The sequence below is a fragment of the Amphiprion ocellaris genome, chromosome 13 (assembly GCF_022539595.1).
Source record: "Amphiprion ocellaris isolate individual 3 ecotype Okinawa chromosome 13, ASM2253959v1, whole genome shotgun sequence".
Lineage (NCBI taxonomy): Eukaryota > Metazoa > Chordata > Actinopteri > Pomacentridae > Amphiprion > Amphiprion ocellaris.
The window spans coordinates 15,139,676-15,156,583 of record NC_072778.1 but is presented as its reverse complement, the minus strand read 5'-3'; the positions used below and the strand labels follow the sequence as shown (position 1 = coordinate 15,156,583).

At 40.9% G+C, this 16,908-nt stretch overlaps 1 protein-coding gene across 19 annotated transcripts in view; it reads right to left on the bottom strand.

Annotated features, from left to right (window-relative positions):
• The window catches only part of dlg3 (discs, large homolog 3 (Drosophila)), an 88,853-nt gene that overhangs the window by 56,779 nt on the left and 15,166 nt on the right, over window positions 1–16,908 (bottom strand). For 10 of the 19 annotated variants that reach the window (XM_055016467.1, XM_055016464.1, XM_055016466.1 and 7 more), the window contains exon 4: window positions 15,546–15,656. In XM_055016467.1, the coding sequence (XP_054872442.1) occupies window positions 15,546–15,656 (111 nt within the window). Of the gene's footprint in view, window positions 1–7,804; window positions 8,962–15,545; window positions 15,657–16,908 lie in introns of those variants that run through there. The other 9 variants (XM_023287011.3, XM_023287016.3, XM_023287019.3 and 6 more) reach the window with 6 other exon arrangements.

Sequence of the window (16,908 nt, the reverse complement as noted above, 5' to 3'; positions counted from 1 at the left end):
GCAAATGATTCCTTTACAACATTTACCTGTAAAATTACACCTTTTTGAAAAAAATAGTATTTAAATCAGCAAAAAATGACATTATATTACAGATATGTGACATTATTTGAAAGAAAAATGATGCATATTAATGACTGAAAAATGACAAGAAATGCTTTTGAATGTCATTTTACAGACTGTATGTTTTGTTAAATTACAGATAATATCTGATAAAAATACAGATATCACTGGTTGACTGTTAAAAAAAAGAATTTTTACATATACTAATTTGTTCTTTCACAATGTGTGCTGGTAAAATTACACAGTTTTACTGTATTTAAATTTGTCAAAAGCAAAATTACTTTACATGTATTTCCAGCTATTTTCACAGTTTTACAGATTTTAAATGTTACAGTATTCCATCATTTTGAAAATATATCTGGCAAAATTTGCAAACAACATGCTCATGATTTGTTTAGCCTTTGCTGAAGTTTTTGTCATAGGTACATTTAGGTAGCTTTTCTACACTCAACATTACATACCTGTCTTAAATACCAGAACTGTTTGCCTTTCTATCCTTGTTTTAGTATTTTTTAAGGTAAAAAAAAACCCCTCTTTTTACAAAATCCACTTGTAGCTCTTCATGTTTTGCAGCTCAGGCCCTCACAATCATCAATTTTAAACCATTTGCAGCTGCTAGTAATGTCTATTTATAATTCACAGTTAACGCCAGTATTTTTTTTTTGGTATTGACTACTCAGGATTTTGTGTACCTTATTGTAAAGTGTTACCAAAATAAATGCTGATATGACGGTTGAATAAAGGCAATAAAAGCACAAGCACTGTTGAAAGCACCCACACACCCCCACAAAAATGAAGAGGAGTCAGAAGGCTTAGGGACTAGCTCTTCACTGATATTGATTGGATATACACATATTCCATGGCAGCATGTGGGTGATGGAGCCGCTGTACTTTGCTGAAGATGCTAGCACATTCTTACTGATAGGAGTCTAGCATAGCAGAATAAAGGTTTAATATTTGCACAGCCTATCACAACGATTCACACAGTGACTCTTTTAATTAACAGCAACAGGGGAACAGCATTTAACGCTGCCATCTCCTTTCATCAAAAGGCTTGTGTCCCTCGCTTCTCTCTCTAGCAGAAAATCTGATGCTTCCATCGCTGATTCAGGAGTCCAGTCTGCCCTGCACAGCACAGTCACATTTCTAGGCCAGTCTCTACTGTGATCAGCAAAAGCCCCTAAATAAAACAAAGCAGGCAAGCAAACAAACAAACAGCACTCCCCTCCCTTCTCCTTTCTTCTCTCCTCTCCTCCCCTGGCTGGCAGCGAGAGCCAGAGAGGGGAACAGGCGAGCTGATGTGGGGCTGAGCCCTGGCAGGGCCTCTGACAATGACCATATGGATCACAGGGGCATGGCAGCCTCGGCTTCCAGCAGGACACACACCTCCACACACATGATCTGCAGCTTCAGGCTACTGCACCTGTAACACTGTATAAAAGCCTCTATATACCGTACATCACATAGCTGTAGCCAAACTGCAGTAATGAGTAAACGGCTTGATGAGCACAAATCTGCATTGGCAGAGGACACAACACATTCTTTTGAATCCAGCATTTCACAGAGGACCTCCATGTTGAAACAATACGAGCAGATTCAGTGTGTGAACGCAATAACAAAGGTAAAGAGCAGAGCAACTGAGTGACAGCTTTTAAGGGAAGTGTAGGAAGTGGGATTCAACACAGTTCAGGTTCTGGGTCACAGTTATAACAGCTCCCTATCAGAGATCAGCTCTTCAGCCATAATGTCTCTACAGTATGCTGACGTCAACGTCTGACTGGCCTTTCTCAGCCACTCCGTTCTCAGCCCCTCTTACACTGCGTAAAAAGCTAACTTTTGTCAAAGTACACATAAATATTGCAGTGCACCTTGTCTCCCTTGTTTCGTATTGCATTTCCCATGATTCACCACCTTCCCTTTACCCTAAATTCTCATGGGTAAAGGAGATTTTGTTTGAGGTCCAAGGTCTGTGTGAGGCATGGGTGTGTGTGCTTATACTGTATATGCATGTATGTGTGGTGCTATGATGTAGGAGGTTTGGTAGCAGACAAATGAAACAAAATTATGTGCTCTAAATTTGTATGAGATCAGTAAACTGGAGTATTGGCATCTGCACCATACTGTCTGAAGCAATTTTGTAAATGAAAAATGGTTTAAATGAGGTTACATTTTATTCAGTGTAAATCTGCCACTACCACAGCTGTAAGTTGTGGAAAAAAACATTTTCTTGACTGAACGACACATCCCTGTTGGAAGAAATATCCCTTTCATCAACATGGTTGCTGATACATAAAGAGGTAACCAACAAATGAATTTTCTACCTAAGTTTGTTTCTCCTTTTCCATACTAACATAGTACCAAGAGAACAAGCTAAGGTGACATATTAAACGGTAAAACACTGCAAACAACCAACAGCTGCTGCTTCTTGCATCCAAATGCGCAAAAAAGTAAAAGCCTGGTGCATGTAAGTGCCGCTTTGGAATGCTGAATTTACAAAATTTATGTAACACATCTGAAACTATTTTCAGTTGAATAGGACTGGCTGATAAAATTGTTTCCTTGTACAAAGCCTGGTGACTCTTCAACATACTTGAACATGGTGATGGTTCATCATGATTACAGAGGAATAACACTAAACTGGATCTCTGAATTGCCTGAATCTCTTTTTTGCAAAAAAATCTGCTCACACAAGAGCAGAGGTTGTGACCAAATCTACCTACTCTGATTACTGTAACTGTTCTACAGTCTGACTGAATCATCCTAAGTTCATAAACTTGCCATACAGCGTGTTGAATTAGTGAGGTACAATATTTTAAAACTGCTGTGCATAGTGTGACAGATTTATTGGAAATGTCAAAAATCAACCATGATATCCCAGGTTTAATCACAGAGTGACAGCTAAAACTGCACCTGTTGGTCATAATTGTAGACAAGAAGAGCATTCCCTATTACCTAAGTAAGGTTTGCCCCGTTTGCCCAAAATGAACTGACTGACAGCTCATGTCAGGAGAACTGTGTCTAAAACTGTCTTCTGTGTTAAATAGCAGTGAGCTTTAAGAGGATGATCAGATCATTTACATCTCCAGATTATTTAAAATCCTTTGGGTTGCAGCAATTAAAGCTTAGTTGGATGACTAAACATGAATATAGTGGGTGAAAATTATTGATCTTATACAGATCATAAAGGTGGTTTGTTGGTGCTGAAATGAAAGCTAAACAGTAGGCAACAAAATGGTTTGATGTTTTATGTTTTTGTGATGTATAATGTTCTTTCACAATTGCTAAAATTTTAGCAAATGTAATGTAATGATTTCAAGTTAACTAATATGGTCATAAAGTCACCTCATTTTTCCCCATTTAATTTAGCTAATTTAGCAAATGTGCAGCTTTCACTTGGTGTTAAGATTTCTACACAACACCTTGCTAAATGTCATATTGTAAACATTTGGACCAAATCAAAAAAGAGCAAAAGAGAATTTTAGATCGTACACATATGCAAAAGAAACAAACCAGTCAAGAAAAAGTGATAATTAGAGTTTTACATTACTGCAAGGAAGAAGAGAACCACATCTTAGATTGAGAGACTAGAACTGTTACATCTAAGCCAGTCTTATACTTTACGCATTCACATATACAGAAGTGTCCATTAAGACTTGACTGAAGTACATTTTGGAGTTTGTGTCTGCTCAAGTCTGATTTGATGCTCTGTTTACATCCACATGCAACCTTAAATTTGTGCTTGCATAGGTGCTGATCTACAGTTACGTAGGCGCTGATCAACTGTACATGTGTGGAAGGTGTCTTCCAAGCAGACTTAAAGCAAGTTAGAAAGTTGCATATGTGTCTGTAGTATGTGGAACTGTCCATGTGTGCAGCTGTGTCAAATATGATCCCGGTGCAACAAGCATCACTGCTACATTAAAGAGGCAAAAAGTGCACCCAGCCGAAGGCCATCTAGAGGCATGAGATCTGCCAACTGTCTCTCACACCAGGAGACTATTGTTCAGTGGTCTTGAGCAATAAACAAATGAAATGAGAAGAAATGTCGCCCTAATGTGCCAGGCAAAAACAGAAGTCATCATCTTGACACTTCTGACAAGACAGATTTACAACCAACGGCAACCCACATCACTCCACCACCTGTAACGTGAGGGAGGTCTACAGTCAAAACTGTGAAGGTAAACAAACAAATGCTGAAAGTCTATTAACAGGAAGAAGATCACAAAAAAGCACTGCTTCATGATACCCTTATTTTTTGAGGTTAAGCCTGCCTGGTTTCATGACTGAGTACTAAGAACTAAGGAAAATGGAGGCTCTCTTACGAAATATTTTGGGTCTTGTCCTCCTCTGAGCATCACCCACCACATTCACTGCTTCTTATTGACTTTCTCCAATCTGAATTTTCTTTTGATTGCAGCTTGCACCTGTAAAAGTAATATTTACGGGTATTTATCCTGTTATTCAACTGAAACAAGCTCACTCCTCTCCGCTTTATTTCTAATTTACTCAATCTGACAAGAGTGACCTCAAGTTGGAAATTTGCTGTCTTTATGACTTATCTATCAGAGAAAGAAATGCACAAATTTGCTTCCCTTACTTGACACATAAAAACAACCACGCAGGAAATATGTGTCATACCAGACTGACTGTACAGACAGGAAATGCACCTGCAGGTGTAATCAAAATGTCATCCGTCTTGGTGTCACCATTCACCCCGGCTTTCTAAAGAAAATGTGTGGATATGCTGAGTACACTTTGATTCTGATCACATAGTTGTTGCCTTTTTTTTCCTAAGATAAGCTCATAGATAAATCTCTCTTGATCTGAGGAGAATATTCCAGGTTTTAGATGGAGCCATTCAAGATCACAGTAGGGGATCCAGCTCAAGACATTTGGACATGGAGCACATGTAAATCCCATCCATTAATATTCTCTGGGTTGCTGTTACAGGACTGGCAAATCAAATCCAACCGAACAAAATCTCATCAGACAGATGTACAAACCAATGACACCAATAAATCAATGTGACTGTAAAAGACAAACGTTTCTGATCAAGGTCTGAAGGCTTTCAAGTTGTAATCACCTATGGGAGTGTTCAACATGGAACGCCCACCATGTCTGTGCATTTAAAACACCACTGCCACTACAGAGGCCTGTTATAAACAATAGGTCTGGCAAAGCCTTTTGGACCGAATCTTGATGTTAATAAATAAAGTAAAATCCAATTAATATTTAAAGCTAATCATAGCCACAGAGTTGGAGAACACACAAAGACAGATTGAAGCCCGCAGGGGTAGAGGGAGCTTTCTGACTGATGCTCCCAGAAGACTGAGGTCTCTACTTTTCTCAGATTTAAATTCAAAAGCTCTTGTTTTAAAGAATGTTCTCATAATCCCAGCTGAAATGATCCATAATTAACCTAGCAAGCTCTTGACAAAAGCAGCACAATCATTTTGTAAATAGATGACAGAGGGGGAAAAAGATGAATATGGCATCACTGTGTCTTGCAGTGTATAATGATGTTCTCACACATACATGAAATGTTCATGGCTACAGGAACCATTTAAAAATGTCAATGATCCAGGCAGCTCAGATAATTGTGAATGACTCTGCAAGGTTATTGCCTTTCATCATGCTAGCATCCAAAAACACAAGTAGCTATGAACGCTATGAGACAATATACATATGTGGCTGGGCGTGTGTGATTACTGCCCTGCTCCCCGGCTGGGTATAGGTAGTGGGGGAGGGGTAACGTTCCCATTTCTCAACCAGGATGAGCAACGGTGACTGTGGAGAGCGTTGGGGGTGATGCTGGGTGTGCATTTCCATCCCTGCCATGCCATAACCCGTTCAAAGGAAGAGGAGCCTGTACTGGCCACTCACATGGCTGTTTTAAGAGATGGAGGGACAGATGCTTGTCCACAGTGTCAGAGCCTCTCCTGCTTCCCTCTCTGACAGCACCACCAACTGCCTCCTCTTACATAACCCCCTCCCCCTCTTCAGGGCCGCTGCCTGCCTTTATTGGCTTATTTCTCTCTTTTTCAACCTTTGCATTTTTACCCCACTGACCCCCCCACTCCCTCCATCCCTGACTCGTTATCTGCAACTGCAGCTTTTCTTATTCCAATGTAGAAATCTAAGAAATATAGGTATTCATGTACATAAACCATGCATCCCTGCTTGGATTTTTCTCTACAGAGTTTCTATGAAATGTACATTCACATGATACAGCAAAGTAGCAAGCATCCTTCAAAAGGACTGCACAAGATTCTACAATGGTTTATCCATTAACGATGGTATTTCGACAACATAAGATCTCTACATGAATCACGATGCAGTGGAGAGGCATGTTTCATCAGGCAGACGCTAATTTGTTGCATTGTAAGCTGGATATTGAATAAAAATGCTGGAAATGAGCAGTAGAAAAACAAGGGTAATACTGATGGAGAATAATATCTCCATGTAAGCAATAAATGCTTACATAATCACATCTGCTGTGAGCTTTCAAATGTGTGAAACATTAAATACGCCTGATTGGTCTGGATGCAGCTGTAATGCAATAGATTTTAAAGCAACATGAATTCAGAGGAAATTTCTTTTCACCTCCTCAAAGCTAAAACCTTTCCTTTAGCTACAGTAATCTGCTAATATCAGCCAGGTTGCGGCTCATAGGAGGACTCAGCTCAGGAGGATATCTTCCACTCTGCAATTGAATTTTCAGTCTCCATTTTCTTCTCACCTTCCTTCCTAGTCTTCTCCATAAAAAATACACAATCAGACATAAACGGAGAAATAGAAACAATGCAGTGGCTTCACTTGCCGCAAATACGAGACTGCATAGACACATACCCATGCACAGCAAGAACCATTCCTTGAATCTCATGCTCACTATGCTACCCTTCCCCCACCCAAGCTCACTCTCATGCTCACATACATGCACCTTGCTTAATTAAAGACTGCTTCTGAAGCTGCTCTGACCTTATCAACTGTGATTTATAAATACATGTAAATAAATGGAGATAATAGAGACAAAATGGGACACATGTAAAGAGGCAGTTTCATTCACACTGCGCGACATGTAAGCCAGGCAGCATTTGGACACAGACTGCCTCTGATTCTCTATTTGTATTATACAACACATTCCTTATACTGTGATTCCTTTAAGCAATACGGCCTGCTAAATAAGAATACATCTATTTCATCATCTCTTTCTCGTCCCTGAGCTAATGAGAGACAGTCCTACAAAGAGTTTATCTCTGAGAAATCTACTTATTACATCTAATATCTTACAGAGTCAGTCTGTAATGTTGGAGTTGCCGGCATGAGAGATAACTTTAAATAATTGCAATCTCTCAGTGCTGCTTCCAATGAATGAAAATGCACCATTTCTTGGCCTATGGTAACTGCATCACCGTAAGTCTTTGACGACACACTAGGTGTGCTAAATCTATAAGCATTAGTCATCTCCATCATATCCAAACATGAAGATCATCTACATGTGTGTGCAGTGTAACTAGTCCTGTTCTCATCTGCTTACTATGCTTCCAATAGAGGGATGACAGTCAACAAATGAGAAACAGAGGGCTTAAGATGCATACTAAATGTGAATTCTCCTCCATAATCTGACAGCTTCAGCTGATACATGATGGTTTCTGTTTTACTACTGCAGCAACTCATCTGATCCTGGTCTCCCATGTAGGCCCCACAAGCCTGATTATCTAATAGAGTGAGGAAGATGAGTTACCTGGTCATACCACTCCCGGTTGGTACAGGTGCACTCGGGCCACCATCCTCCTTGTCCACTGGAGTTGTTGCCATTTACTTTGGGGCCACCCTTGGACTGGCCCTTTGGGTTGGGGCCTCCAGGGCCCCCACCAGACATAATCTTGCCCTTACTTCTCCCCAAAGTGCCCCCTCCTCCTCCCATGCTTCCACCTCCCCCTGAGGCTGGAGGGGGTAAGGTCTGGCCTCCCCCATACCCAGGCGGGTATCCATAGGGCTCGGCCTGCCAGTCTCCTCCATACGACGGGGCATCCATTCTTCTCAGGGCTGCCATACGGGTTACCTCATAACATTCTGGGCACTTGCAGCAGTGGTGGTGTTTGTGCATGCTGGCTGTGCTGGCTGGGCTGACGCTGAGATGAGCGGCGTGGCACTCTGTCTCTGCTGCCTCCTCAGATCTCACACAGCACGCTGTGATCGGCTCACAGAGTGCTAATGCCGATGGAAATAACACTAATCACAGGAATTTCTACAGATTTTCCCTTTTTCGTCAAATCCTGCCACTCTCCGCTTTATTCCTCTCGGATGTAGAAAAAAAAAGGAGATTGAGAGGGACGGGAAGCAGCAACAGGAAAACAAAAAATACAAAATGGGCACGTAGTCTTTGTCCTCTTGACGTAGAAGATCAAAGGAAATATTTAAAATATTGTATACCACCACACAATCAGAGACCAGCCCTGATGATAGAAATTTCCTCTTGCTTCTCTTGGTTCACAGTGATACGCATATAAATTCATAGATATATATATATATATTCTTTTGTTTATATATCATATATATTTACACACACAAATACATATAAAAATAGTAATATAAACAGACAAGCACAAATACAGATATGTACAAGGATAAATGTATATATATATATAAATATCTATATGCGTGTGTACAAATATATATATAGATATATAAACAATATGTATAAATAAATGATATCCGCAGATGAAAATCTTCCTCTGTTAAATTCTTGGTATCTTCCAGCTCCAAGAGCTCAAAATCTCACGTTTTTCCTCCTGCGTTGAAAATCGTTGTCTTTCACTCTCTGTCTCTTTTCTCAGCCTGCAGAGAGGAGCTGAGCACTGGATCGCCTCTCAGCCAGCTTGCCCTAGATGTGGATTATTCAGAGGGATGTGAGCAAGCAAGCGGGAGATGGTGAGCGAGAGAGAGAGAGAGAGAGAGAGAGAGAGAGAGAGAGAGAGAGACACAGGGAGGGAGGGGGGAGAGAGATACGTAGCAGCATCCCTCTAGCACCTCAGCCCTGACAGCCACAGCCAATCAACTTGCAGCGCTGCCATCAGCAGCAGCAGCACCAACAGGACTGAGCGCTTCACTAGCTGCTCTTAAAGGAGCCGCAGCATCTAAACCTCACTGCTGTCTGCCTTGGATGAAAAGATGCTTCTTCACAAATCAAGGCACAATAAAAACACCGCATTTGTCTATTTCATCAATATTTTAAAAGCATAATAGGTCAGGAGGTCTTAGCTCACAATCTGTCAATGCTGACACCAGATTCTGATCCACCATTTGTGAGTCTAAGCCATGTTTTTCATCAGACCAATGCAGCCAAAATCCAACTTACAATGAGCACCCCTGTTCCTCCGACTGATCACTGGTCACCTCCACGGTCATCTCTAGTTCACCTACAGACTTAACAGCTTTCTTGCACTCGTAATTGTCAACCTCGGGCTCTGTGTCACAGCACACATCTGTAAATAATCTCACAGTGGAAGTAGGTGCAGCAGATGAAAATCCTTTTTCTCCTGGGCATCACTAGACCTGCCTCTCACCAGAGGATGCCTCTGAATCACACTGCATTACTTTGCATCATTCTTTATCCCTCTTCCTTTTTTAGAGCGGGCAAAGCAGCCTTGCCATTGAATTATTTTATTGTTAAGTCCTGCCCATGTGCAGGACAGGGTCACAATAAACATGGTGAGAGAAAACCGCACTCCTGAAGCCTCATTTAAGAACCATTAGGGAATTATTTTACGTTGACAATGATGACATCAACACATGTGCACGAAACCAACAAGATTACACGCTTGGGCTTTCGAGTGGGTGGAGGAAGAGATTGAGAGTGAGAATGTGTGAGGGGAAAAAACAGAGAAGAAGAGACTATATGGCTTTTCTTGTATCTGTGGCAGTTATACTTTCAGTAAAGCGATAGGACTGCCTGAGAGCCATTCTGCCTGCTTAAAAATTTGTGGGCTGATCACAGCTAGATATAAAACATCCTGACACTGAGGGTGAAGGTTTATTTTTTTAGAGAACTGAGAAGGAATGTTACAGTGTCGCCATTAAAGCCCTGCATATATGCATTATTAATGAAATGTGACGGGGAACGAAGCTGGGTGTGTCTGCATGGGGGAGAGAGCATATTTATATATAGTCTGCATATTACAGTGCTCATACATAAATACTAGCACTTTTTCAGTGTTTTGATTACAACGTAAGACGTAGTGCTTTTAACTTTTACATATATTAATGTGTATGTGTGCAACATTCCTGCTAAACTGAACAGGATCTCAGTGCGAGGGCACACTGCATTGTGTTGCAGCCCTACCAGGAGGCACACACAGCAGGCTCAGCCACACTTAATTACATGCAACAGTAACTTACTTCATTATCATGATATTCACTGGCTCTAACCTACAGAGATTTTCCAAGTAAAGAGAGAAACAAGGAGAGACTTGGGCATTTTTAAACAGAGTCTAGAATCCACTGAATGCCTCAAGTTACATTGTAGGATGCAGCCACAAACCCGGCTGAAGCCAATCAGAGCGGTGAGGCGGGGCTTTGAAGCAGTGGCTTGAAAGACAGATGTAAGCATATCGATCACAGCACACATGACCGAGCACATGTTGCAACCATCCCTCCCAAGCCTCTCTCCGTGTCTCTTATAAACTGTCCACATTGCGTTTACCAATCAGTGCAGTCAGGGGGTTTGCAGTAAAAAAAAAAAACATGTACTGCGTGGCACACAGAAACAGGAAATGACAAGCTGGATGTAAATAATAAAGGAGGCAGAGCTGGACAGAAACAGATCCCCTGCACAGATGAGTGAGCGTGCACATACAAACACATCAGAGATATGAACAGATGATGTATGTGGAGGCATACTTAGCACATCGAGAGGGAAGAAACCTCTCAATTTAAATATTACATAATGAAAAATATATGACATTTTTGAGACAATCAATTGCTGGCTTTCTGTATCAGAAGGGTAGCAGGAAGGAATATAGGAAGTTATTATGTACTAATCAAATTAGAGCCATTATAGCGGACAGAAAATGTCTTGGAGGTTAATAATGTGTTGGTGTACATGTCTGGTAAGATGGGTAATGTTTCAACATAATTTTGAGAATAAAGACGTCTTGATTTTCAGTTTTTCCCTTTGCATTTTGTTTATAAACACTAAAGAAATGTACTGCTTCTTTTATTTGAATCATTTAAGTGATGAGCTGATCATGTGAAGTCAACTGCAGTCTAATACAGGAAACATGAAGCCAACATTAACGCAATATAGTGCAATTCAACACCATAGTTTTGATGTAAACACAACTTTTGAGAAAACAGTGCTTTCAATTTACGTTAAGACTGTAGTCATGTTGTTCTGACTCTACTACACACCTGTTTTAAGGCTACCATTTGCAGTGTCCTTGTATTTGATTAGACAATACTGTCAAATCCAACATGATTTACAACATGATAAAAATGTCTTCTATAGAGGGCTGTTTATACATTTGCAACAGTGCCAAGCAGAAACAGCAATATTCAGTTTGTGGTTCTTCTTTACTGGCCACACATTAAAACCTGGTAAATTGGTCAGATGTGGCAAGGACACTGATCCAGGTAGTTTGATTGTAGTTTAACCTCAACACTGTAGGTTAAAATGTGTTTAAAAAGCTTGATTGCAGTTATACTCTGAGTGAAATCTAATATGCTGGAGAAAAACAAAAAAGTAGGTGGTTTCAGCAGGCCCTGAAGAATCTTGTAATAGTCGTGCCAATATATATATATTAAAAAAAAAACATTAAAAACAAACATTCACATATTACATGTGCATGCACAAATACATGTGAATATATGAGCTTGCATGAATATTTAAGTTTTTTTATGTGTGTGTGTGTGTGTGTGTGTGTGTGCGTGTGTGTGTGTGTGTGTGTGTGTGTGTGTGTGTGTGTGTGCAATCCTTATTAATATTGTGCTCAAATAAACAGCTTGCACTGGACAACGACATTAAGTGATTTATGTCTGGAATGAAGGCCGTGACCTCTTGACTTCTGCTGGCAAATGACAAAAAGGACCTTTGAGCTACGGCATAAATGAGGATATTATCCTGTGCTTTTGAAGAGAGATGCTTCTCTACATCCCACCTTGCAGCTCCCCCATCACTATCAGCTAAGCATCAGCCTGCACAGTCTTTATTACATAAACCCACCTGGACACCCGATAACAAACAACACACACATGCACGCAAACACACACACACACACACACACACACATGCACGCAAACACACACACACACACACACACACACACACACACACACACACACACACACACACACACACACTACCATAACGAGCATTACAACCCCCAACCACTGCACGGACCATGTATTGAGCTTTTCAGTCATTTCTAGGCATTTCTCTGAGAAGCTATGTGACTGCTCCTTCGTCACATGACCGGATGCAGCACCATAAAAGGACAGTCGGTAGTGAGGCAGTCTTAAAGCGGCAGCTCCTTATCAACACATAGTGAGCTCCTCTACTGTAGCCTTAACTAACTGCAAGACGGGGTGAAAAAGCACAAGACTCAGGCATCATTACATCAACTTCTTTCTTTCACAAATAGCAGACCATGGAAGGAATAACTCCCAGATTGTGGGAAAATATAAGCAGCTTTACACTTAATACTTTCACTGTTCAATGATCATAGCTTTGTAAAGTGTGAATGTGCAGGAAGGGGGTTAAGGGGGATGTAAATGGCAAAGGGTGAGAGACGGCCAGAAAGAAAGCCAGTCAGACTGAGAGAAATGAGAGACACTCATCAGTTTTGTATTGAAAGACAAAGTAATCTGCCTAGAAGCCATCACAATGCTCTCCCCGCAATTCAGATGCAGAAACAACGGCTACGCGGCTAAGGCTCCTATTAATAGGCCTTAGTGGCAAAGAACAGCTGCTCCACCACACACACCAAACACAGCACCTCCAACTGATGGAATAATGAGAGAGAAGCACACACATGGAGGAAGCAGGAATGGAGAAAAATGAGGGAGATAGGAAAAGAGGAGAGTGGGAAATTGTACCAGAGCTGCATGACTAAAAAACAATGTTTTTGCAGATTTTGTACGTGCACAAAAAGACAGAAGCGGGAGGAAAAAGCGTCGTGAAAATGGGTGCAAGTAGGAGGTTAAGGGATTAGCCGTAAACTGACAGAAAGGTAAAAGCAGTTGATGAAAATGATGAAGGTGCTGTAGGTCCACGACAGATGACATAACAGAGGAGAAATGAAGCTAACGTGCCCTGTGTGTGGGCAGAAACGCGATGACTAGAGGGGGCATTACTGAAGCATGGTGCTGAACAGAAGGGGAAGTAAAAATAGAGAGAAGAAAATAGAGAGATGCTGAGAAAACAACAAAGTGCTTATGCATCCATGAATGCACGGGAATGCAAAATAAACTGTGTAATTACCCATTCACCTTGCCACAGAGTGCAATGCATTTGAAATCACTGTGCTTGCTGAGTGTGCATCATCACCAATGTGCTCAGTGCATGTACGGTGTAAAAGCAGAGCAGAAAGAGAGAGAGCGAAGAAAAAAAAACAAAGACACGAATTAAAAGAGGAATGAAAAAGACAGGATGAAAAACAGCAGAGAAGCGAGGGGAGAGATAGATAGAGAGAGGAAGAGAGTCAGAGCAGTCTGTAGGGATGCAGGCGGGGGAGGAATGTGGTTTCCATGGCAACCTGAGGAAGGCTGAGCTCTGGGTGTCCGTTCCAGCTCTGCACTGCACCGGCCCTCGCCTCTCAGCCGCCTTGCTCTCTCTCTCTCTTTCTCTCTCTCTCTCTCTCTCTCTCTCTCTTTCCTCTACACCCCCCTTCTCTCCCTTTTACTCCCTCCCTTCCATTGCCTGCACCTCCTCAGCTCCCTCACCTCCCTCCTTCATGTGATAGGGGGAGTCACACACACAAACACACACAGTCAGCTCCATATTATCCACACCAGAGTCAACGTGTACTGTCACTGCATTCGTATGCAGACATTATCATACAAGCACAATGAATCCATGTGCTTGTAGCCTGCATCACCCTCTCTTTTACCCCTTCCAAGTCCCCTGATCCTTACGCCTCCACAACCCCACCACCACTACACTCAGCTGAAAAGCCAACGCCTGCGGCCACTGTGCTGCCATGTGCCACTGGCCGTGTTGTAATGGGGAACGCATGTGAACACAAGGGCTTTAACAATACTGAGGAACATGGCAGCTTACCGAGATGTCTCTCTGTCATAAAAGACAAGCTTGTTGCTCATGTAAGTAGCAGATTTGCCACAACCCTTAAAGAAACTAACAATCTGGGAAGTATGCTTATTGCTCTCTTTCCAAAAGTTCGTAGTGCAGAGAGGAAAAACGGGGTACATAGCTAGCGAGTGGTAACAAAATCAGGCTACCAACACAACATATAACACTTTGTTTAATTCACATTTTATAGCTTTTAATTTAAATTGCACAAAAATATGTCATGTGTTAATCAGTGAACTTTAGACTTGCGTAGCCAAGATGTGATATCAGGGAGGTACTGAACTCTCAGCAACACAATGAAGTAGATTAAAACACTTCGTTATTCCTTTAGATAACTTATTTTACCACACAGCTACAGTGATCACCTTGACATAGTAGGATATATAAAGCTAAGGTAGGCAGTAATTTTGTGCCAATATTGGGCAAGGATCTCATACAAAATCTTTCAGCATATGGTAATCCAAATAATCTGAGATGACACTAGATTTCTGCATCTCCTCTTGGCTCCGTTTATCCAGGCTTTAGACAATCTAGTCCATGACGGGAGATTTTAACCCCAGCATCTTGCTTCACCCAGATCAGGTGAGACAGTGAATAAATAGCAAAGAGATGAAGGCACAAATAAACAGTGACTTTATGCTATCTTTCCTTGTTTAAAGCTCACACTCATCGCTCATCTGGTGAGAGTGGCTTAGAAAAGAGTAGGCATAGAAAAGTGGTACAAAGGGAAGACAAAATATTTTGAAATTCGGGCTGAAATTTAGGTCGTTTTTTTTTTTTTTTCCTTTTCCAGATTTCTGCTTACTGCAGCTTTAAATGTTTTACAGCTGAAGGTGAACATTATTAAACATTATGCTCTGTATTAGCATTAGCATCCCAATAATCAAAGCAGATTAATAACTTTCCAAACTCAAGCGATTACGTCATTTCAAACTGATCAAACAAATCCTTAGAAATCAATCCCAGTACTCCTTGGACTGCTTTGTGATGCAGCAGCAACATCCACAAAATGTTCTTCACTGTGATACCTCACTAAATGTCATGGATACTGCGTAACCATCACATCATCAGTATCACTTTGGAGCAGTTGCCCTTTCGGATGCTATAATGGAATCAGCGAGGAGACACTGTGTTTAGGAGACCCCTGGGAAACTCCTTTTTGCTTTGCTTTGCTCACCTTTGGCATGTCTACACGGGAACAAGCCACCAAACCAGAAACTCGCTCCACTTTGTGAGGGCTCCTCCTGCTGGTCACTCGTACCCGAGACACACCCTCGTCCTCTTGGTCCTGTAGCACACAGACAGATGACTTTTATTTTTTAGACGAGTGTGAACATAATCACATTAAAAAAAGGAAGAAAAACAAACTCTGGACTTATTTTTGGATATTGAAGATGATACGTAGTTCAATATTTTGAAAAAGATGCAGATGAGATAACACTTTTGCTTTGTATGATTGAGTAAGAAACAGATTGAAAACATATTTAATATAACCAAAGCAAGAAAACATGGAAAGAAGAAAAAATACTTTAAAACTCTTAAAGAATTCTGCAAATATATTCAGAACAGTGGCAAGAGTGAAGCAGTAGGTGTCAAATCAGATGATTAGTCACTCAGATGAGGCTTTGCAAGTCGAACAGAATGGTACTAAAGGAAATTCTGGCCAGTCTGTTAATTTAATGTGAAGCTACAACTAGCAGGTCGTCAGGTTAGCTTAGTATGAAGAGTTGAAGCAAGAGAAATTAATGATCTAAAGTATAAATATCCGCCTACCGGCATGTCTAAAGGTCTGCAATTAACCCATTTAATCTTGTTTATTTAAATTGTACAAATAAAATTGATCATTTGTTTTTCATAGGAGGGTTAGAGGCTGAAATAATTTCTTGGTAAATTACTGAACACTGCCAAGCTAACCAGTACTGGGAGTAGCTTACAGAAGAAGTTTGCTTATTTCCAAAAATACTGAATTATTCTTTTAGTGCTGTTTAACTATTTGTAATGATCAGCACATTTCTGGACTATTTTACAGCCAGGGGCTAGTTCAAAATATGAGGGTCTGTCTACTGAAACTGTATTGTGGCAAAAGGAGAGAAACTTTGGAAAACCAAAAAGTTAAAAATAGCAGACAAGACAGCATACAGCAGTGTTGGTAGCAGAAATAGTACACTGCCAGAAGAACATAGAAATGGACTAAAGGGTTGAGTCCATCTTGTAATTTATAACAAATGACACTCAGCTAATATAAAAAGAAAGCAAATTTGTAACTTATCAAACCATCACAATAAACAAACTTTGACATATTGAGTTTCACAGTGTCCAAAGCTTTCGACATGGGCACACAAGGTCCACAGTACCTGAAACTGACTGGAATCATTGCCACAGTTTAGACCCTAAACTGACAGCAGAGGGCAGCCTTCAGACCAGGCCATCACTGGTGCAAAGTTGCAACAAAAACAGGCCCAATGATTTTCCCAAAAAAAGGTGCCTTATCTCTAACCCAATATCTCCAAATTGAAATCAAAGATGCTCTTGTGCTCAAG